The 19160-nt window shown below is 50.4% G+C and overlaps 1 protein-coding gene and 1 long non-coding RNA gene across 4 annotated transcripts in view; both read left to right on the forward strand.

Annotated features, from left to right (window-relative positions):
* The first annotated feature begins 3112 nt into the window (after nt 1–3112).
* On the forward strand, nt 3113–7850 carry LOC102167050 (uncharacterized). Its single transcript, XR_300973.4, has 3 exons — nt 3113–3610; nt 3812–3900; nt 4394–7850. It is a non-coding gene; the product is annotated as an uncharacterized LOC102167050 (long non-coding RNA).
* Nucleotides 7851–17090: 9240 nt separating this feature from the next.
* ONECUT1 (one cut homeobox 1) overlaps nt 17091–19160 on the forward strand; it is a 38751-nt gene continuing 36681 nt past the window's right edge. For 2 of the 3 annotated variants that reach the window (XM_001928991.6, XM_021095149.2), the window contains exon 1: nt 17091–18618. In XM_001928991.6, coding sequence (XP_001929026.1) covers nt 17514–18618 — 1105 coding nt within the window. In that variant the 5' untranslated portion in view covers nt 17091–17513. The remainder of the gene's footprint in view (nt 18619–19160) is intronic. The other variant, XM_085016970.1, reaches the window with a different exon arrangement.

A 19160-nucleotide genomic window follows, 5' to 3' on the forward strand; every position in this document is an offset into this window, starting at 1 on the left:
GTCACCTATTACCTATGATCCACTTTTTAATATGTTTTATTAAAATAAATTCATTTTTATTCTAGTATAAACTCCAAAGATCACCTTGTCCAGAAGAATGAAATTGACAGGTCACCTCTAAGAACCTTCTCAGCAAGAACTGAAAAGGTGGAATTTGTAGAGTTGATACTGTTTTCCCCATCCTTTACAAACAAGAATAAACACCTATCTAATGCAGACTACTCAATGCTGCCTCCTTTTAGACTAAGTGGGGTCCTTTTACCCAGGAAGCTGCTAATATGGCATCAGGCTATTAATGGGAAAAGCATTTACTTTAGATTAAGAACAGTGTAAAGTAGAGTGGGGCCCTCTATGACTGGCTATTAGGGATGTTAATTAAATATTTATAACATCTAAATTAGCATAGTGAAAGCTCAATTCATCAATTTGTTCTGGTCTGTTTGTAAGGGGGAAAAAAATAACTCCAAATGCCCCTGAAGAAAGATGCTACGTGAGTCAATAAGAAGATGACTGAACAATTTATTATGATTGTGGTAAACTTTTATTTTGATTTTATTTAAAGGTACTTGTTGCAGCACCTTACCTTAAAGACCATTTACCACAGTCAATATACTGGAGGGCCATGCATTATTCATTGTTATCCAATAAAAAATTTGCTAAGGTGCTTCAATGCTGAATATCTGATTGATTAATTGATTTCTTGATAGTTACCTCCAAAAAGTAAGGACTAGGTTCAATGTTGAGAAATAGGGCTGGAAGCCAGAAGCCCCAGTTTCCTCCTCTATTACTAACTAGCCTATTGTAGGACCTAGTTTTCCAAGCCTTGAAATGATATCTTCCTAATAGAATTGTTTTCAGGCTTCATGGTTAATAATTGAGAGGAATAGTTGGATCTGCCACTGAAAACTGCTAAGTATGTGGCCGCTTCTCCTTCTCTCTAGTGTAGGGAAGCCAAGAATATTAACACCTAAATGCCCACAGCCTGTGGATGTTTAATGCATGTATTTATGATTCCATTAATTAAAATTATTTTTAAGCTCATTTTATTAGGAGAAAGTCCCCAAAGGGAAAAGCGAACTGTCCAATCTATTTTCAACTGTAGATGAGGCTGGCTGCAATGGAGACTTCATCACCAACACTTATAAATGAAGTTGTAACTGGCCTAAGCTCATCACTACTCACATAAGTTGGGGTAAACAAAATTTGAGGAGGAAAGTTTGGAATTTTGTACAAATCTATTAATTTCCCTGATCATATTTAATGACTGTACTTCTCCAAAACTAAAAATGAAAAAATAAAACTTTACGAAAATCTTTTAGTTTGTTTTGGATATAACGACCTGGGTTTTTTTATTTTTATTTTTTTTCCTATCTTGTAGGTTTTCTTCTCCTATGAAGAAGCGACCCGAAAGACAATTTGACCCCTCTTTATATGGGTGCATCTGATCTCCCTCTTTCTTTCCTCTATCAGAGAAGCTGCCCTTCCCTAGAGGGCGGGCTAGTGTGAAAGGGTTAAAGGTTCTCTGGTCAAAATGACCCAACAGAAGGAGCCCGGCCCAGAGCTGAAATCTAAGTGCTAATGACCGCTGCCCTTCACCCCGCTGCTGTCCACCGGCCGGACCTGAGGCCGGGTGGGGGACGGCACTGGGAGAGGGCACAATGTTCCGCATTTAACATTTGAACTTCTCCTATCCGAGGCAGCAGGCCGTTTTGTCCTGAGGTCGCTGACCCTGGCTCCCCCATCAGCTGCCCTGAAACCTTAATTGAATGACAGATGGTCATCTTCGGGGGCGCCAGAAGCTGCGGGCTGCCAGCCGCGCGGGGGCTGCGGCCTCAGGCCCCAGCGGTCCTGCCCCGGCTCTGCCAGCAAGGGGCGGGCGACAAGGGAGGAGGTGGCCCGCGGGCGCAGCGGGCTCGGTGGGCCTAGGCCAAACGCGCAGCCCCGAGCCCCCTGAGGAAACAAGAGTCCAAGAGGCCGCGCGAGCGAAAAATCGCGTCATCCTAGCGCCCCTCCAGCCTCCCAGGCACAGCGTCCGGCGCAGTGCAGGCCCAAACTAGGGCGGCAGCGGGGGCTGGCCGGAAGCCTTGCCCGGCCTCAGGCCCTGGAAGGCAGCCGGAAGGGGACAAAACTTCTCGCCTTCTACGCCAGAAGGCCCAAATTCCACCAACCAGGGGCCCGGGGCGGGGGCTCGAGGTCTGGAATCCGTGCGGCCTCAGACCAACAGGCCAGCGTGCAAACCCAAGATGCCTATCCCCAGTTCTGGCCTACCCGCCTCGGCCGGCGAGCAGGCCCGAAAAAGGCCGGATACCGCGCTGCACGCCCTGCCACACGCGGCCTGCCCTGGGCAGCCAAGAGCGCCTTTGTGCGAGCGCAATTCCCTGCCTGAGGCGCGCTGGAGTCCCGAAACCACCCCACTGCGGGGAGATTTCAGGGCTCAAGGGGGAAGGATGGGCGCCCCAAAAGGCGCCTTGAGGCACCGCTGTCCAGCCGCGCTGCCTCAGCCGTCCACTCGCGCCCCAGTGTCCTATTTCTTTAAAATAAAAGCTGCAAGCCCTACAATTACTGGGATTACAGTGAGCGGGTATTGATCTGCAGCCGGCATTGTAGGATCAAGCAGGCGGGCGGAGGTAGACATCGCCGCCCCCACCCCCTTGCCTCCGCCTAGTCCTGCAAAATGCTAAAACAAACAAACAAACAAACAAAAACTACCGTTTCTAAATGTTTGATTTCAAACGCACCATCGACACCTGCTGCAAAAGAATGACCGCCCCGTCCTCCTCCCTGCGTGCGCCTCCTCCCCTCCGCCGGTGGGCCTCCCAGGCCTGACCCAACTACACAGCGACCTTAAGCCCTTTTTTTCTCTTCTCTCTCTCTCTCTCTCTTTTTTTTTTTTTTTTTTTTTTTTAATTACTGAGAGAAAATATACACATAAGCCAAAAAAAAAAAAAAAAATTCCTCCCTGGCAGGCGCGAGCGGGGGGTGTTGAGGAGGCTGGCGAAGGCGGTAATGCAACCCTAATGCACAGATAGCTGACATCAACTTCCGTCAGGCAGCTCCTGGAGATCGAACCTTTCGATTGTAACTGGGACAATTTGCATAGTGATTCCCTTTCAGAGCTTTCCCAGGTCCATAACAAGCCCAGGCAGCTATTCAAATGCAAGTTGCAACCCCAAATGCAATGCAAGGCTAGCCTGATCAAAAAGCCATTCCGGAGCCCAGGAGAAGAGAGACCCGGGCTCTGGATTTCATCCTTCTCTCTTCTTCTTTCTCTTCGGTTCCTGATTTAGCTGGGAGCTGTTTATTTATGGCTGCAAATGTGTGCGTGCGAGAGAGAGGGAGAATTGATCTTTGCCTGGACTTAAAGATGGAGACGAAGGCGCTGGAGGGAATTTGGGTTTGTGCATCTAGCTCAGACCCCAGGCGCCGAAGGGGGCCTTTTGGCACGAAACCCGAGGTTTCTCTTTTTCGCACCCCTCACCTCGCGACCTTGCAGGAATACACGGGCCCCGAAGCGGCCTGGCTGACCCGCCTGCCCGGGGACGGGTTGCTGAGAAAGGCTTCATGGAGGGAGCCATCCCCGTCCCTTTCTTTAAAATGAGCGCAATAAAAGGTATCACCTGCGACGTGTGTGGATTACTTTTTCTTACCGTGCATTGGCGGCGGGGGGCGAGGGGGGGTTACTTATAGATGTAGGGGAGGGGGGACTTAAAGGTTTCGGGGGAGGAGGCAATTAGAAATTAGGCTCCCTCGTTTTCCGGATTCTTTCTCATTTCAAATTATGCAGATTGACTTTCGTTTCCCTCCCTCCTAGGGGGCAAATCCTCAAGCGCGAACCTGATCGCTTGTCACAGAAGCAACTTGCCATGAAATCCGCTAATGCGCCGCGACTCGCCCACCAGGGTAAGCCAGTCTCACAGGCGCGTGCGGGGGTAGTGATGGGGGGTAGGCCCGGGCAGGGGCTCCAGGGGCCCGGCGTCGCTGGTCCATTGCTGGGCCGGTAGCCAAGCTATCAGGGTAGGAGCCGAGGGTGGAGGGCTGCAGCCGCGTCATGGCCGGGGAGCCGAGCAAGGGCGCCCCCCTCCAGCCTGCCCTCACAGCCAAGGCCGCTAACAGGTCCCCCTGGCGAGCTCAAAGTAGCAAATGAGGGCGGGGAGGAGGCCTCCCAAACAGTGTGTAAATATCCGAGCGTGACCAGCGTGGTGGCGGGTACGCGAGTGCGCGTCTGCGGTTTGTGCGCGGTTCTCCCAAGAAGTCGCGAGCGGCGGCAGAACCGCACCTGCATTCGTGCGTGTTATAGAAAAGGAGCTAACTAGAATGACTGACCCACGGAAATCCCCAAATTTCAACTTGTCTACACTTCCCTGGGCTAGTTTCCGCTTTCTAAATCTCCCAGGTTGCTTGGCTGTCTCTCCAAATCAAACCCAAACCTGCTAAAGATGATCACAGGCCACTGTCCTTGCAACACTGACCGTTATCTCAGTGGCAGAACCAGCTCCTCTGATCAGAGAATACAAAGCGGCGGCTAAATTCGTGTCCTTTCTTTTTCTTTCTTTTTTTTTTTTTATTGTAAGAAAATGTAGGCTTCTCAAATCCACAGAAGCAGCAAAACACAAATTTCCCAGTGTTCTTTGTTTATATTTGTTGGTCTGCTGGAAGATGTCTGACCACGAGCTTTTTCGTTGGGCTCACTTCATGCAGAGCACTCCGGATTTTTTTTTTTTTTCGTTTTTTCATCATGTATCTTAAAAAATACATAGAATGCTTTCCGGACCGTTTCGCAATAGATTTCTTAAGGATCAGATATGTAGAGAAGCGTTGGGATTGAAGGGTGAGAAAAGCAGACTGGAAGGTACAAATAAACCCACTGCAAATTGAAAACACACTGAACAGAAGAAATGATTATGAAAGAAGATGAGGGAATTAACTAGTCTAGAAAGACTGGTTTTAAGATCTGAATTTTCCAGATTTAATGACTACACATAACAAATCAAAAGGAATTAAATCTATTCTTTTACTTGTGTTTTCTTGATGCACAACCAGAGAACACAGGCCCACTTGGGTATGTTGGTCAAGTGCACATTTCCAGGCTTTTCAAAGGACAAATCAGCTTTGGGATGCTTTCCTATTTTTTCCATAAACTACAACCATTTTAGTTCTGATGAAAAACAATTTAAAATTTATTTCTGGCTGTAGAAAAAAAAAAGAAAAATTTAAAACTCTGGCAGTAAAATGATTACCGTTTTCTAAGGGGTTAATTTGATGTAAATAACCTACTTGCCTAGGAGCACAGAAGGGAGAACTTAGAGGTCCTGGCAGCAAAAAAAGACTGATGGTGAGTTTTTAGAGTCTGAGAGCCTGGAGAGGCTCTGAATCTAGCTTTGGGTTTGTTGCATCCCTCTTGCTCTCTTAAAACAGTAACTCAAGATGTAAGTAAAAGTGTTTTCATTTTTTATTGATCCCACTAACATCTTTCATTATCCAGCATGTAGCCACAGCAAATTATTGCTCATTTGATACTGAGAATTCTATTGACTATCACTTTCGTTGGAGAGAGAATTCTAACTACTGGGCTGCTCTGTAGTCAGAGCTAAGGCTGAGGACATTCCTCAGCTAAAACCCAAGTAAATTGAGCCCTCTGCCTCCAGGAATTGATGGAGATGTGTTCATTACACTGGGCCACGTGAACATGCATAGAGATCTGCTTTTTATTCTGCCTACCTTGCCCCACTCATGAGAAAGGTCGGCCCCTTTGGAACAGATCTGCCTATTTGGAGGGCTGAGCATTCGTTTGCCTCTCCTGGATCCCTTCTGGAGACCTCCTTCCAGCTCTGGCCAGTGTTAGGACAAGGGAAATGATGCAATGGAAGCCTGCTCTTGTGGTCAATCCTCTGCTCAAAACCACCCCAATTTGGACACCTACAGAAATCATTAACACTCTCCCTAAAACAAACAAAAACCTCCTAAAATATCCAGATATGTGACTTAACTGTCAAGATGTAATTTCCTAAATTAAACTGCCCTCCCGTTCAAGACCCTATGTCATCAGAGAGGGCTAAGTACAGGTAGAGGGAGCTCTGAGTTCCTCATGTGTTCTCTCTTTGGTTGGCAATGGGCGTCCAACTCCGAATGACAGGTGGGGCGACTCCCTTGCTTGAGCCAGTGAATGAGTGAGGAAGAACCCCGAGCCTAGTGAAGGTCTGACCTTTGACCCTACCTAGCAGCTCTGGCACTCAAGAAGAGGCCAGGTTTATTTCCCGTGAAGCTAGAGGCTGAATTTGCCTTCACGCCAAAAGGAGAGAAAGGAGCCCCGGAGCAGCTCTGTACCAGGAGCTACCCAACGCCTCAACCCTGGGGCCGCTTTCTCCCTCCCCAAGGTGGCATTCTCAGCTGCCTGTCGGGACCCACGCGCCCTTGCTGCCTCCCTTCGGGCGTGTCCGTGAAAAGTTCCCGGGTTCGAGGATGCGTCGGCCTGGCACTCCCGGGGCGAAGGAAGACGTCGAGCATGACAGCTTTCCCCATAATAAGTAATTCACCGCAGCTAAACCATAAACCCCCAACCCCAAGACCTTGGAAAATTGGGCATTCTGTGGAGGAGATGCTTTAGTTAGGTTTCATTTCCGCAACCACCAGGAGATAAGCCCTCTGGTTTCCAGAACAAAAGGAGAACCAGCTAACGACTTAAAACAAATGAGTCGGCGCGTGCAGCCGGAGGACAGCTCCAACTCCAAATCGGAAGGCGCCCTTAGGACTCTAAGAGATCTGGCTTGGCCGTTATTTTCCTAAGAGTGCTGAGACCGCGTGAAGCTGCTCGCACTCTCTCGAGGATCGCACTCCACCCTCTCACGCGTTTGGGAGCCACTTTATTCTAGAACAAGGCAGTAATGCTGGGAGAGTGTTCTGCGCACGCTGGGACTCTCACCCAAGAGCGGCAACCTAGAGATGGGAGTAGATTGTAAATCGGCTTTTGAGGGTAGAGGAATTTGGGAGGAGAGTTTAAGCTGAGATTCACATGGTGGACTCTTTCGGTTTTCCTTTTTGTTTTTAATGTAGATAGGCAAACCCCAGCGTTGGTGTAACCAGCGCAAGCGCGCGTCCTATTCCTCAAATGCTCGATCTACCGGCCACACTACAGCCCACAGTGCTTTCTGGAAACCCCATTTTCCTGATTGCAGCCCACACTCTGGAACCTCGCAACCCATCCGGGGTAAGGAGTCAGATCTGGGCCAAGTAGTGGGTCGGACACAGACACAGATACACACACACACACACACACACACACACACACACACACACACACGGAGGTGGGGGTGGGGGGAGAAAGAGAGAGAGAGAGAAAGGCAGTGCTTCGTTGGATGAGGATCCAGGGTGGCTGGATAGAGATCTGAAAGGCCCTAGCTGGCAGGAGTCTTGCAGCCCTTAAAGCAGCTTAATCCTGATAGTTATTTTGAGAAACAAGACCTGGAACCTAGGTTTGAGCTTAACAGGGCAGTGGCAAGGAATAAATGTCCCAGCATTTATTTGGAATGAGGGACAACTGCCCAGCTGACCTGGTGTTGTGGCAAACTGGACATTAGGAAATGTTTTCTCTTCGCGCACACAGTAGCACACATTTCCTTGGATGGAGAGCTCACCCATGTGCAGGGAGCCTCTGGCTGGGCCAGTGCACCTCCCAACCACTCTTGCCGACTTCTTCAGGTTTTGCCAGGCAAATGAAACAAGAAGAACTGGATCATAAATTATTTTGTTCAGACCTCTGTCTTTTCATGAAAATAAAAGACAATACTTTGTCATTTTTAATCATATAAGCAGACAATAAACCTAATTTTGATATTGATTTTTTCCAGAATCAAGTGATTTTGTGCAGTGTCTGTTGTATTTCCTTTTCAAGGAATGTCCATTTGTTGGTAGATTGTGTGGTTCTAAGACTGAACTATAGCAGGCAGGTGCTTATCTGAAACATGTAGTTGCTTACGGACTTGAAGCCAGATAGCTGAGAAGGGGCTCTTCCTAGGTGGCAGGAAGTTTGGGTTTTGTCTAATTATCTAGATAATTGTTTCAACTGGGTCACCACAGTTGCCCTAGGATAGATTTACCACTCAGTTTATGCTGTTAGGGGTTATGGCCTCAGAGATTCACTCCCCCCCCAAATAAAATCAAATAACAATAAAAACAAACCCAAAATCTTGATGATTTCAGGCACCCTGAGGAGTGTTAGTGAGGAGAGTGCACTCTCCCAGCGGGCCCCAGGAAAGGTGTATGACCCTGAGCTGGCTGGCCTTGGACCACTTGGAAGAAAAGAAGGGAAGGAATGGGGGAGAAAGCTCAGAAAAGAATGAATTGGAGACAGGAAGAAAGGAGAAAAAAAGAAGAGGTGGAGAGAAAAGAAAAAAGGAAGGAAGGGGGAATAGAAATAAAAGAGAAAAGGAGAAGTGAAAGCAACGGTGAAGGAGAGGAAGAAAGGAAAAGAAGGAAAAACAAATTTTAAAATAACTAATAAAAAACAAAATTACCCCGTTCTTGGAAGGGGAACTCTTTGCTTTGGTGGACTACCTGGGACTTTCCCCGCAGCTCCGGGTGATTTCTCCTCCCTCCTGAAACGCAGAACAAATGACAGTCCAATCCCGAAGATTAGAGTCAGTCCACGCAGGGACTGCAGGGACCCATCCACTAGGTCTGCCAATGTCCCCACACTCCCGAGGTGAAAGGCAGAGGTCACCCTCCCCCATTCCCCTGCTTCCAAGGGCATGGGACCCTGGCTGGGGAGACACCTTGGCAATTTTTTGCCCTGAAGAGGGGGATGGAACCTCGAGCCTTCGAGTGATCCTAGGGCTCTGAGCTTTTCCGCCTTTCTCTAGGGTCAGTAGTTAACCTTTTGCTCCCTGGCCCCCTTGCTCCTCCCCCGCCCACCACCACTCAGTGTCCCTCGGCTTGGGAGAGTGGGTCGATACTCCGGACCAGCGTGGGAGAAGGTGCAGCGCACAGGCAGAACTGTATGAAGATGGGGCCCAAACCAGCCCACTCTTTCCGCTCCCAGGCCCAAAAAACCCAGCCTCAATGATCCCTTGCTTGCCCGACGCCGGATGCCAAGACCCAGTTAAGACCCAAGCCTAGTAAGGAACCCAACGAGGCTCACAGGAGGAATGTGGGCATTTTTCCCAGTTTTCCTGCCCTGTCTAGAGCAATTTCTCTTCATTCAAAGTGTCACCACCCCTCAGACACCAGCCACCAGTTTGAATCTGGGGGATTAGAAAGCCTCTGTCAGGTGGGTGGTAGGCAGTAGTGCAGTCAGACTTGTGCTCCCTCAACCCCAAAGCACTTGACTTCTCTCTGGAGCGGGTGCCAACAGAACCAGTGAAGAAATCCGGCCAAAGTCCGTGCTGCCGAACCCTGTTGACTGCCTCACTATGCCCGCCGGGGCAGCAGAAACGAGCCTAGCGCTTGCCCCGTTCCAATAACTTCCAAAAGCCCCTGCAACCGGCGTCCCGGGAGGGCTCTCCCGGTGGGGACGAGGGGAAGGAGGGCGGCAAACCGGAGGCTGCCGAGGCGGGAGGAGAGCCCCCCCACCCCCAACTCCCCGCGGCTTGGGGTTTCGCGGTCTCCTCAGCTGGAGCCGGGGCCGCCAGGAGCCGAGAGCGTTAGGTTCAAATGCATCAAGGCTCTGAAGTCATTTATCCGGTTTCATAAATAATTTTCTTATTACACTTAAGCCCGATTCCTGCCCCCTTCCCATTTTTATTGCGGGGTTTCAGCGGCTAAAAACTTTCTAAGTCGGGCGGGCCGTTGTTTCCCTTTTTCCATCATTAACATCATTAATATAAGCTATCAATAACCCTGTCGTTCGGAGCCGAGTTTCACGGTATTGATCCACGCGGCTATTCATCTCTGCCATGCAAGACACGGAATAATTTTCGCATTACAGTAGCTTGGATTTGCTTTTAATTCATATTTAAAGCTGCAACCGGCTCGGTGGAGCGCTCTGCGAAAGACTAGAGGCGCCTAATTAATAATAAGTTAGAAACGAAGGAAGGCACCGGCGAATAAATAATTAATACAGACATCTATGTCTCTTTGAATATTGCTCCTTTAAAAATTTAGACTTACCAGGACCATACTGTAAGTCTGCAATTTATATTGCAGGGATGATTTAAGAAAGCTATTTTTTTTCCTTGAAATACAATACTAAATTATTTACAGTGTTTTTGCAAACCTAATTTCCTTCATTAGCCAGCTTCTCTGGTTTGTTCCTTCCAGGTGGAAAACACCAAATTTAAAAAATAATCATAATAAACTCCACCAAAGAATCGCTGCTTCGATTAGCTAATGGTGGCAAGAGTGGGGGTGGATTGGCTAGGAGAAGGGTATACCTGGTCTTCAGCACCCTGGGGCCCTTCGGCTAAGAGTTGCCTCATGGAGGAGGGCGGTAGTTGTGGAAAAGGAAAACAACAAAATCCAAAGTCATTGGGCAATGACTCTGGGCATTTTCTGGCCCCAGAAGGGACAAAGTTTTAGGTAAACTTGGAGTCCTCAAGGAGCCTTGGGGGAGGGAGGAGGCTACAATTGAGAGGGTCCCAGGTCCTTCCCCCAACATCCCTAGGGGAAATAATTATAATCTTTAACGAAAGGCAATTAAAAAGCCAGGACTGGATTCCAGGTTAGACAGGAGCTACATTGGGCTAGGAGAGATAAAAAAGTTGAAGTGGCTAGGAGTGACTGAAAATCAGATGAGGTTTTTGTGTGAGAGAGACTAGGATTTGTTTGCAATATTGTTAGCAATATTGATTTTTTTGTTACTTGGATTAATGTATGTTAAACAGGGAAATACAGGCATTAGTCAAGTACATTATAATCATTTATTGTTGAGAGTGATGTATCTCAGGTGAGTGCCAGAGACTCAGGACTGTGAAGCCCCTCTTCTGCACTCCTCAAGCCCAGGTTGCGGCAGTCAGGAGTCCTGGGAGCTGGCATTGTAGAGAGAAGTCAGCCTCAACTCCAGCCCACACTCCCTCTCCACCCCCCCCCCCCCAGTAGAATTTCAGCCATATTTAACCAACCCACAACCCAGGTATGTCAGGCTCAACTTCTGCTGGGTTAAATGATGATCAGAGAAATTGAGAGGTGGGGTGTTATTGACCCCCAAAATTCCTCACTGTGCCCTGCCTACACATCCTATCCAAAGCCTCCTAATCCTGCTTTCAGGTCGCTTTGGCCCTGGTGACCATCCCTACTACCCTCATTGAATATCTCTCCACCTAAGGCTGGGGACTCCCACATCCCAGCATTAGTGGCCTGAGGCTAGGTGGGGAGCACAGTCAGTGTGCCTACATGAATATAGAAACAAGTGTAAACACTGCACCCACACCTTTCAGGCTTGAAAAAAGATAGGAGATGGGGAAGGAAACACCAGGAGCAGCTCTTCACAAGCACCTGGAGACCCTCCTGGCCTGGACCCTGGACCAAGGGTGCTGGCCCAGCCCATGGAAGGGTGCCTCTGAGACAACACAAATCCCCAAATATTGGTCCCTGGTGATGTCCAACTCCCACCCCTGCCGGGCGGGCCATGCTACTTCGCCTGGCGTTGGGGGAGGGGGCTCTAAGGCTACACACTACGCTTTTCTTCTCAACACCCCCCCTCCTGCGACAGGGGCTACCTTATTTATGGGGCAAGACACTACGGCACAGGCAGGTCCTACTGCTCGAAGGTGAAGGTTTTTTCCCATAGCCACTGAAGCTAAAGGGCACGTACAGAACTCCTTGGGCCTTGAACAGTTCAGAAGGGGGTTAGGGGGTGAGCTTCAGGGTTAGAGGGCAGGGATCAGAGAAAAGACTTCTAAGCACCTGACAACTCCATAATCCTTCACCTGGACGGCTCTTGGGCCAGAGGGCAGATGTTTGCCCAGAGCCCAAGGGTCCCTCAGTTGGAAGCTGGTTCCCGTGCCAGCCATGGGGGCAAAGGAATGAGGATGCTGATATGGGTAAGGTGGACAAGGCTGTGTAGGCAATAAAGGAAGGAAACACATGGAGAGTGTGAAAGGGAAAGGAGAGGCAAAGTTTGGAAGCGAATAAAGGAGACTCGGCAGGAGAAAACCCGAGGTTCGGCAGCGCAGCCCGGGGTGGAGGCACAGGCAAGCAACGGGGAGCCCAGAATACCGGCGTTTCATTTTTAAATCTTCCAGGTGTCTGCGGGTCAAATAAAGACAAGGGCGCTAACGATTATTCTGTTAAATCTATGGTACTTGACTTCGCAAACACTAATTGATTAGACACCAAAATGATTTGTTTAAAGAGTTTTCCTTCCCGAGTGCAGCTGTTCGCGGACGTTATCCTGCGAGGCTGCGGAGGAGCTCGCCAAGTGGGCCGCGCGCCCGGCCACAGAGGCAACACTCCGCCCAGAGCTGTGGGGGCTGGTTCACGCCCTGCCCGCCTCAGGCTCCGGCTAACACGCAACCTGCGACATCCTTTGTTCCTGTCCTCCAGGTCTGGAGCTTGGTGCACCCACAGATCATCGTGAACCACTTTGCCCTCTGCCCGCCCCTGAGTTGTCCTCACTTCGGGTTGCTTTGACCTGCTTCAGCGCGAGGACCCCATCTCCATTGCCCCAGTCCTTCCCCAGACCTCAGCTCTGGCATTCTCTACCCCGGGACTAACCCAAGGTAGAGTCCCAGAAGGGAGGCACTGGAAGAGCATTAATCACCGCTCCAAATCTGGCAAATTCGTTGCCCCATCCTACCCCGAAGCCCAGATAGGTCTCCTTTGTAATATACTTTAATGATACAAAGATCATTAAAGAGAGAAAAGATCTGCCAAGAGAGAAAATCCACTGAAGAGCTGATGAGAGAATGTCACTTGCCCCAGAATCTAGCTGGCTGGGTCCACAGCAGGGTCATAAAGCCAGTGTCTTTCACCTGGGAGCCTCGGACCCCACTCTAAGGCCTAGGGTATCAGGTCACCCCTTCTTCAGAGTTCTCAGACCTCAGCCAGAGGCCTTGAAGAGCCCAAAGCCCTCACCGAAATTGGCGACTGTTGGAATTAATTTAAGCTCAAGAGAAACTGCCTCTAGATTATCGAATGGTCTAAGAAAGGAAGTAACCAGAGATGTTCAGGGGTCTGAGGTCCTGGAACCACTGCTGTGGCTGCCCTCTGCATCTCCTAGAACCTGGAGTCAGCTGGATTTGTAAAGAGCTGTCAAAAAGCCCTTTACCAGAGCATATTCGCTTTGGTTTTGGAAAGTGTTGGTGGGAGATGGAACAAAGGAGAGTGCAAAACAAAGTAAAAAAATATATATTGTCATAAGCAAAAATCAAAATTTATGTTAAGAAGGAAAACAGTTAACCAAACAGATGACTAAAACCCATATGAAGATTAAAGGTTGATGAAGAGGGATAGAATAGAATAATTGGTTACTATTTCCTTGGGGCCCAGAAGTGGAGAGAAGTCATTGACCTTTTTTTTTTTTTTTTTTTTTTTTTTTTTATTGTTGTCAATAGAGAATCACCAGGCTAACCTCCTCTGAACTTTTTTTTTTTTTTTTTTTTTTGGTGTTATATTTTAAGCCAAGAGAAAATTTCTGAATAAAATTTCTGCAAAGGTAGGAAGAAGACAGGAAGTAGAACCTGGCCAGAAGCAAGCACCCAGGACCAAATCCTTTACACATAGTTATCAAGTGCCCTTCTATGCCAGACAGCACAGATACAGTTCTTCACCAAGTGTTTAATTCTAGACTTGCTATATCGGAAATGCTGGTGAGTTCCATAATGAGGCTCTAGCCAAGGAGTCAGCCTCTCCCTAGAGCCCTGGGGAAAATCTGCCCTGACACTCAGGTTTGCTTTTGTGTGGTTAACGAACAGGAAGTAAATAGTTGATGGCTCAGAGGGGATAGAAACCCTTCTGTGGAATGGTCCTGAAAACTGGGACTGGACCATATGTTACATCTGTGACTCACAAAAAAAGAACTAAAGCAGTAACTCTGAATTTGACAGAAGGTTCTCAGAGAACTTTGTGGCCAGCATTTTAATCTCATTCTCTGTTCTAAGCTCTAGCCCACCCAGCAAGGGAAGAATTGTGCTTGCCTGACCACTACCAGCAGCATCCCAACATTTACAAAAAAGATAAGCATTCTGAAATCCTTATTTCCACACTAAAACTATTGTCAGCCACAGGCATCCAGTCCATTGTCTTATTTCACTTTTTCTTAAATGTATACGTGTATGAAATGTGGTAATTGACACTTTTTTTTTCCTTTATGTTCCCTGCAGCTTCTCAAATCTAACCAGCTGACAACAAGTCCTCCCTTCAAACTTCTTGGCTATTATAAGAAACTATACAGCATCCTGTAATTGCATACACTAGATTCATCAAGTAATTTCAAAGGACCCCTCCTTGGACTCTTTAATCTTCCATAGTGCACTTGATAGGTGCAAGGCATTCTGCTAGGCAGTGGAAGAGGGAAGGGAAAAGAAGGACAAAATAATAAATAGTTATTCCATCCCTCTTGTCCCCTACACCTTCATACATGCACATTCACTAACTAGACCTAAGAGGAGCATTCACCCCACCCATCACACCTTGTTAATGATAGGAATGTTTTCTAAGACATTGAGTAAGGATAAAATGTTTCTGAGAAATCACTGCAATTCAGTCAACTATAGGAAAACAAAGGTTAAATAAAAGGCATGAAGAGCCAAGAAAGATTAGGGAGATTTGCAAACTCCTAAACTCCCATTTTCATGAGGAGGAGGCAGCTGAGCTCACTTGATCCCAGCTCTCTTCAGGTAGACTCCAGGGGCTCAGCTGGGAGCCTCACATGAAGGAGGGTTTCCAGGATCAAGTCCCTAATTAGTTACACAAAGAGAAAACCATGAACAATTTGTGCACTTGGTGGTATTTACTTCTTTTTTTCTTTTAACAAATTCCCTTTTGGGAAAAGAGTTGTCATAAGGGCAAATCAATCTTTTGGGGGGAATTAAATGTAGGGGGTAACAGTTTAGCTCAAAGACTGCCTTCTGCTTTAACCCATTGTTTGGTCTCATGAAATCTACATGCTCTATGTTATAAGAAAAGAGAATGAAAACAATAAGGAACCAAGGATTCAGCTTCTCACCAACATATTTTGATCCACTAGGCAGAAAATATGTTTTATGCTTATGTGTGTGTGTGTATGAAGAGATAGATGTAAATACAAGTTTAAATAGAATAATTTTGTTTTCTGAGTTCCTTTATGTCAGTGTATTTTTCCCAAAGACTTTTTATTCTAAGAAGGTTTTAAATTCCTAAATATTCACTATGCAGGTTGATGCTAAGTCCATTGAGGTGGAGCCCCCCCCCCCACATTTTCAGGGCATTGTTTGGACAAAATAGGGTGTCTGTGGTGATGAAATCAACCTGGTTAACCACTCTCAGATCATGACTACTTTCAAAGAATTTGGGTAGAGTGAACCCACCAGCCTTGACCTGCTTTGATCATGGTGTTGCTGAGGTTGTGGCAGGGACATGGGCAAAGAGATTGGCCTGCTCATGACTTAGCTGGTGGGAAGTTCCCCCAAGGGTTGGCTGGCCCAAGCTTTTGTTTAATGGACTCAGCTACCACTATCACTACCATCCCACCACCCTGACTTCTCCTAGGATCTGGGAACATTTCCAGCAAAAACACCTTGTGGGCTCCAACCCTGTGCCCCAGGAAAAGAACCTAAGCTCTGAGTTTGGTGCAGTGTAGGCCACACATACTTTGCTCCATATCTGAGCCCAGATACCCAGGCTCTGAGAAGCTGTCCCCCATTGTGACCACCGCTCGCCTGGGGCTGAGGCTTGGCGCTGACCCGGTTGTAACTGCCAAGGGCCGGACAATGAGCACATCTGTCCTTTCTCTGAGGGATGAAAGCACCTAAGCGGACACGCTCTGCCTTTTGTTACGGATTTTTTTTTCTCTTTCTTTTGTAAATGAAAGAAAGCCGGCGGCATGTGGCCACCGGGTGTACGTCCCACGCTGGGGGCCTCCCCACGCGTACCCAACAGGCCTAAGGACCAGGTTCGATTCCGGATTGGTGCTTGATTGTGGGAAGCGAACAATTACGCCCAAAGCTGAATTGATTTTCAAATCTGGAGGCTTCTCACAGGGACGCCGGGAAGAGGGCGTCCCTACGGGCCAAGCAGAGACCGGCGCGCCTAGTCCACCCTGCCGGCGTCAGTTCTTCCCACAAGCAGCGGCCTCTGGGTGCTTTAGCAGTAGGGCCATGAAGAAACCGTAGGAACAGCTCGAGTCTCGGCAGCACCATCAGATACCACGAGTTAATATGGGAACCCACCAGGGCACTCATAAAACACACACGCACACGCACACACACACACACACTCATGCACGAAGCGGCGCGCCACTTTAATTATCAGCTAAGCCCGGGAAGGATCCAGGCGGTGGAGGACTGCGAGGTATGGCCGGTGCCGGGTCTCTTGGCACTAAGTGCTCCTCTTCGCGGAGCTTGGAAGGGTAGGCAGAGAATTACTAGGGATGGATGACAGAGGTTGTCCGGTCAACAGTGGCAAGATTGACCAAGGCCTTTGAGATATTTGCTCCCCTCCCCCCGCAAAAGGCCAAACATCTGAAGATGGGGAGAGCGTGGACTCCTAGAAGCCCTCCCATGAAATAGGCCAGGGTGCAAAGAGTGATGACACAAGCTGAGGCTCCCCAGGCAACCCCAACCGGGAGACAGCGACTGGTAAGAGGGGCGATGGCTCTCTAGGCATAGTGCGCCACCAGGGATGCTAGCCCAGCAAGTGCGGGCGGGGGCTGGGAGGAGAGCCCACACAGGCGAGGGATCCTAGAGTAATCCAAGTTTCCCGGGGTTGCGGTGGCAGTCCCAGGTCGCGCTCTACGTTAGGCACTCGCACGTGCGCGTCGCTCCCTCCGCCCCCGGCTGGGCACCTCTGGTAAGGCCCCCCCCCCCGCCCAACTTCATTTGTTAGGGGACGTCACCGGTTGTTGGCTCTGGGACTGAGGGGGCGGGGCCGATCCGTGCGCCTGCGCGCTGCGCCCAGCTGGCGGGAGGGCGGGCCGCGGCGGCTGTGGCGGCGGCGGCGGCGGCGGCGGCGGAACAGCGGCCACAGAGTCTGCAACAGTAACCGAGCCATGGCTGGAGCTGGCCAGCGGTGCGGGCAGGCAGCAGCCGCGGAAGGCGCGCGGGCTGCGTCAGGGGAGCCGGGGGCTTCACAATTCTAAGAAGGAGAGGGGTGAGAGGGGGCCGGGGCGGGTGGGCTGGGGGCACTGAGCTCGCCCAACTGCGCGGATCCTTTTTGGAAATTAATATTTTTTTAAAAAAATAAAAAAAACCGCGGAGGACGCAGAGGGGAAGGTGGGGGCAAGAGGGACGGCGAGACTCACTGAGAGGGAAACAGCCCCACAGTGAGAGGAAAGAAGGAAGGCAACAGTCGCTAGCAGCCGATGTGAAGACCGGACTGCGTGCCCCTTCGCCGCCTCTGCCCGGCCTCATCGATGTTGTGTCCGCAGCCCGCTCGCCGGGATCACGATGAACGCGCAGCTGACCATGGAGGCGATCGGGGAGCTGCACGGGGTGAGCCATGAGCCGGTGCCTGCCCCAGCCGACTTGCTGGGCGGTAGCCCCCACGCGCGAAGCTCTGTGGCGCACCGTGGCAGCCACCTGCCCCCCGCGCACCCACGCTCCATGGGCATGGCGTCCTTGCTGGACGGCGGCGGCGGCAGCGGCGATTACCACCACCACCATCGGGCCCCCGAGCACAGCCTGGCCGGCCCCCTGCACCCCACCATGACCATGGCCTGCGAGACTCCCCCAGGTATGAGCATGCCCACCACCTACACCACCTTAACCCCTCTGCAGCCGCTGCCGCCCATCTCCACCGTCTCGGACAAGTTCCCCCACCATCACCACCATCACCATCATCACCACCACCCGCACCACCACCAGCGCCTGGCAGGCAACGTGAGCGGTAGCTTCACGCTCATGCGGGACGAGCGCGGGCTGGCCTCCATGAATAACCTCTATACCCCCTACCACAAGGACGTGGCCGGCATGGGTCAGAGCCTCTCGCCCCTCTCTGGGTCTGGTCTGGGTGGCATCCACAACTCCCAGCAAGGGCTCCCGCACTATGCCCACCCAGGCGCCGCCATGCCCACCGACAAGATGCTCACCCCCAACGGCTTCGAAGCCCACCACCCGGCCATGCTCGGCCGTCACGGGGAGCAGCACCTCACGCCCACCTCGGCCGGCATGGTTCCCATCAACGGCCTTCCTCCACACCACCCCCACGCCCACCTGAACGCCCAGGGCCACGGGCAACTCTTGGGCACCGCCCGGGAGCCCAACCCTTCGGTAACCGGTGCGCAGGTCAGCAATGGAAGTAATTCAGGGCAAATGGAAGAGATCAATACCAAAGAGGTGGCGCAGCGTATCACCACCGAGCTCAAGCGCTACAGCATCCCACAGGCCATCTTCGCGCAGAGGGTGCTCTGCCGCTCCCAAGGGACCCTCTCAGACCTGCTGCGCAACCCCAAACCCTGGAGCAAACTCAAGTCTGGCCGTGAGACCTTTCGGAGAATGTGGAAGTGGCTGCAGGAGCCGGAGTTCCAGCGCATGTCTGCGCTCCGCTTAGCAGGTGAGCTGGCCAAGGAGCTGGGCACATGGGGGGATAAGGTATTGGGGAAGCTGAAGGCACCTAAGGAGGCAGGGAAAGAGAGAGATCTGTGCATGCTTCACTCCCCGAGAGGGGGTCCCTGGGGCTGGAAGAGCCAGAGCATGGCTTCTGGGAGCAGACATCTTCTTCCAGATTTCAGTGCATTGGGGTGTAGAAGGGTCCAGGAGCTGAGTGGCACTACGTGTCTGATTCTGGGGGCGCATTTGTGCTGGAGATAGCGCAGGAAGCTCTCTCACGACAGGCGAGAAATCCCCGCACCTGGCTAGTCACGGTCTGTGTATCCCTTCTGGGTTGAGCACTCCAGGTTTGGGGAGAGGGAGGCGATGCTTGCGTGGAAATGTGCATAGGTGCTACTAATCAGTATTCCTGGCAAATAACCGGGCGCTGGGTTGAAGCGCGCAGGAGCTGCCCGCAAATATTTGGCTGAACTCGCTGCAGTGACCGCCACCCCCTCCCGGGGTCACTTTAGCGGCGCCGGGTTAGAGTTGGAGGAGCTGGCGGTG

This window comes from Sus scrofa, chromosome 1, assembly GCF_054392235.1.
Source record: "Sus scrofa isolate SSC_HxYL_T2T_F1_AM1 chromosome 1, Sscrofa_HxYL_maternal_Yorkshire_Landrace_v2.0, whole genome shotgun sequence".
In the NCBI taxonomy this organism is placed as follows: Eukaryota; Metazoa; Chordata; class Mammalia; order Artiodactyla; family Suidae; genus Sus; species Sus scrofa.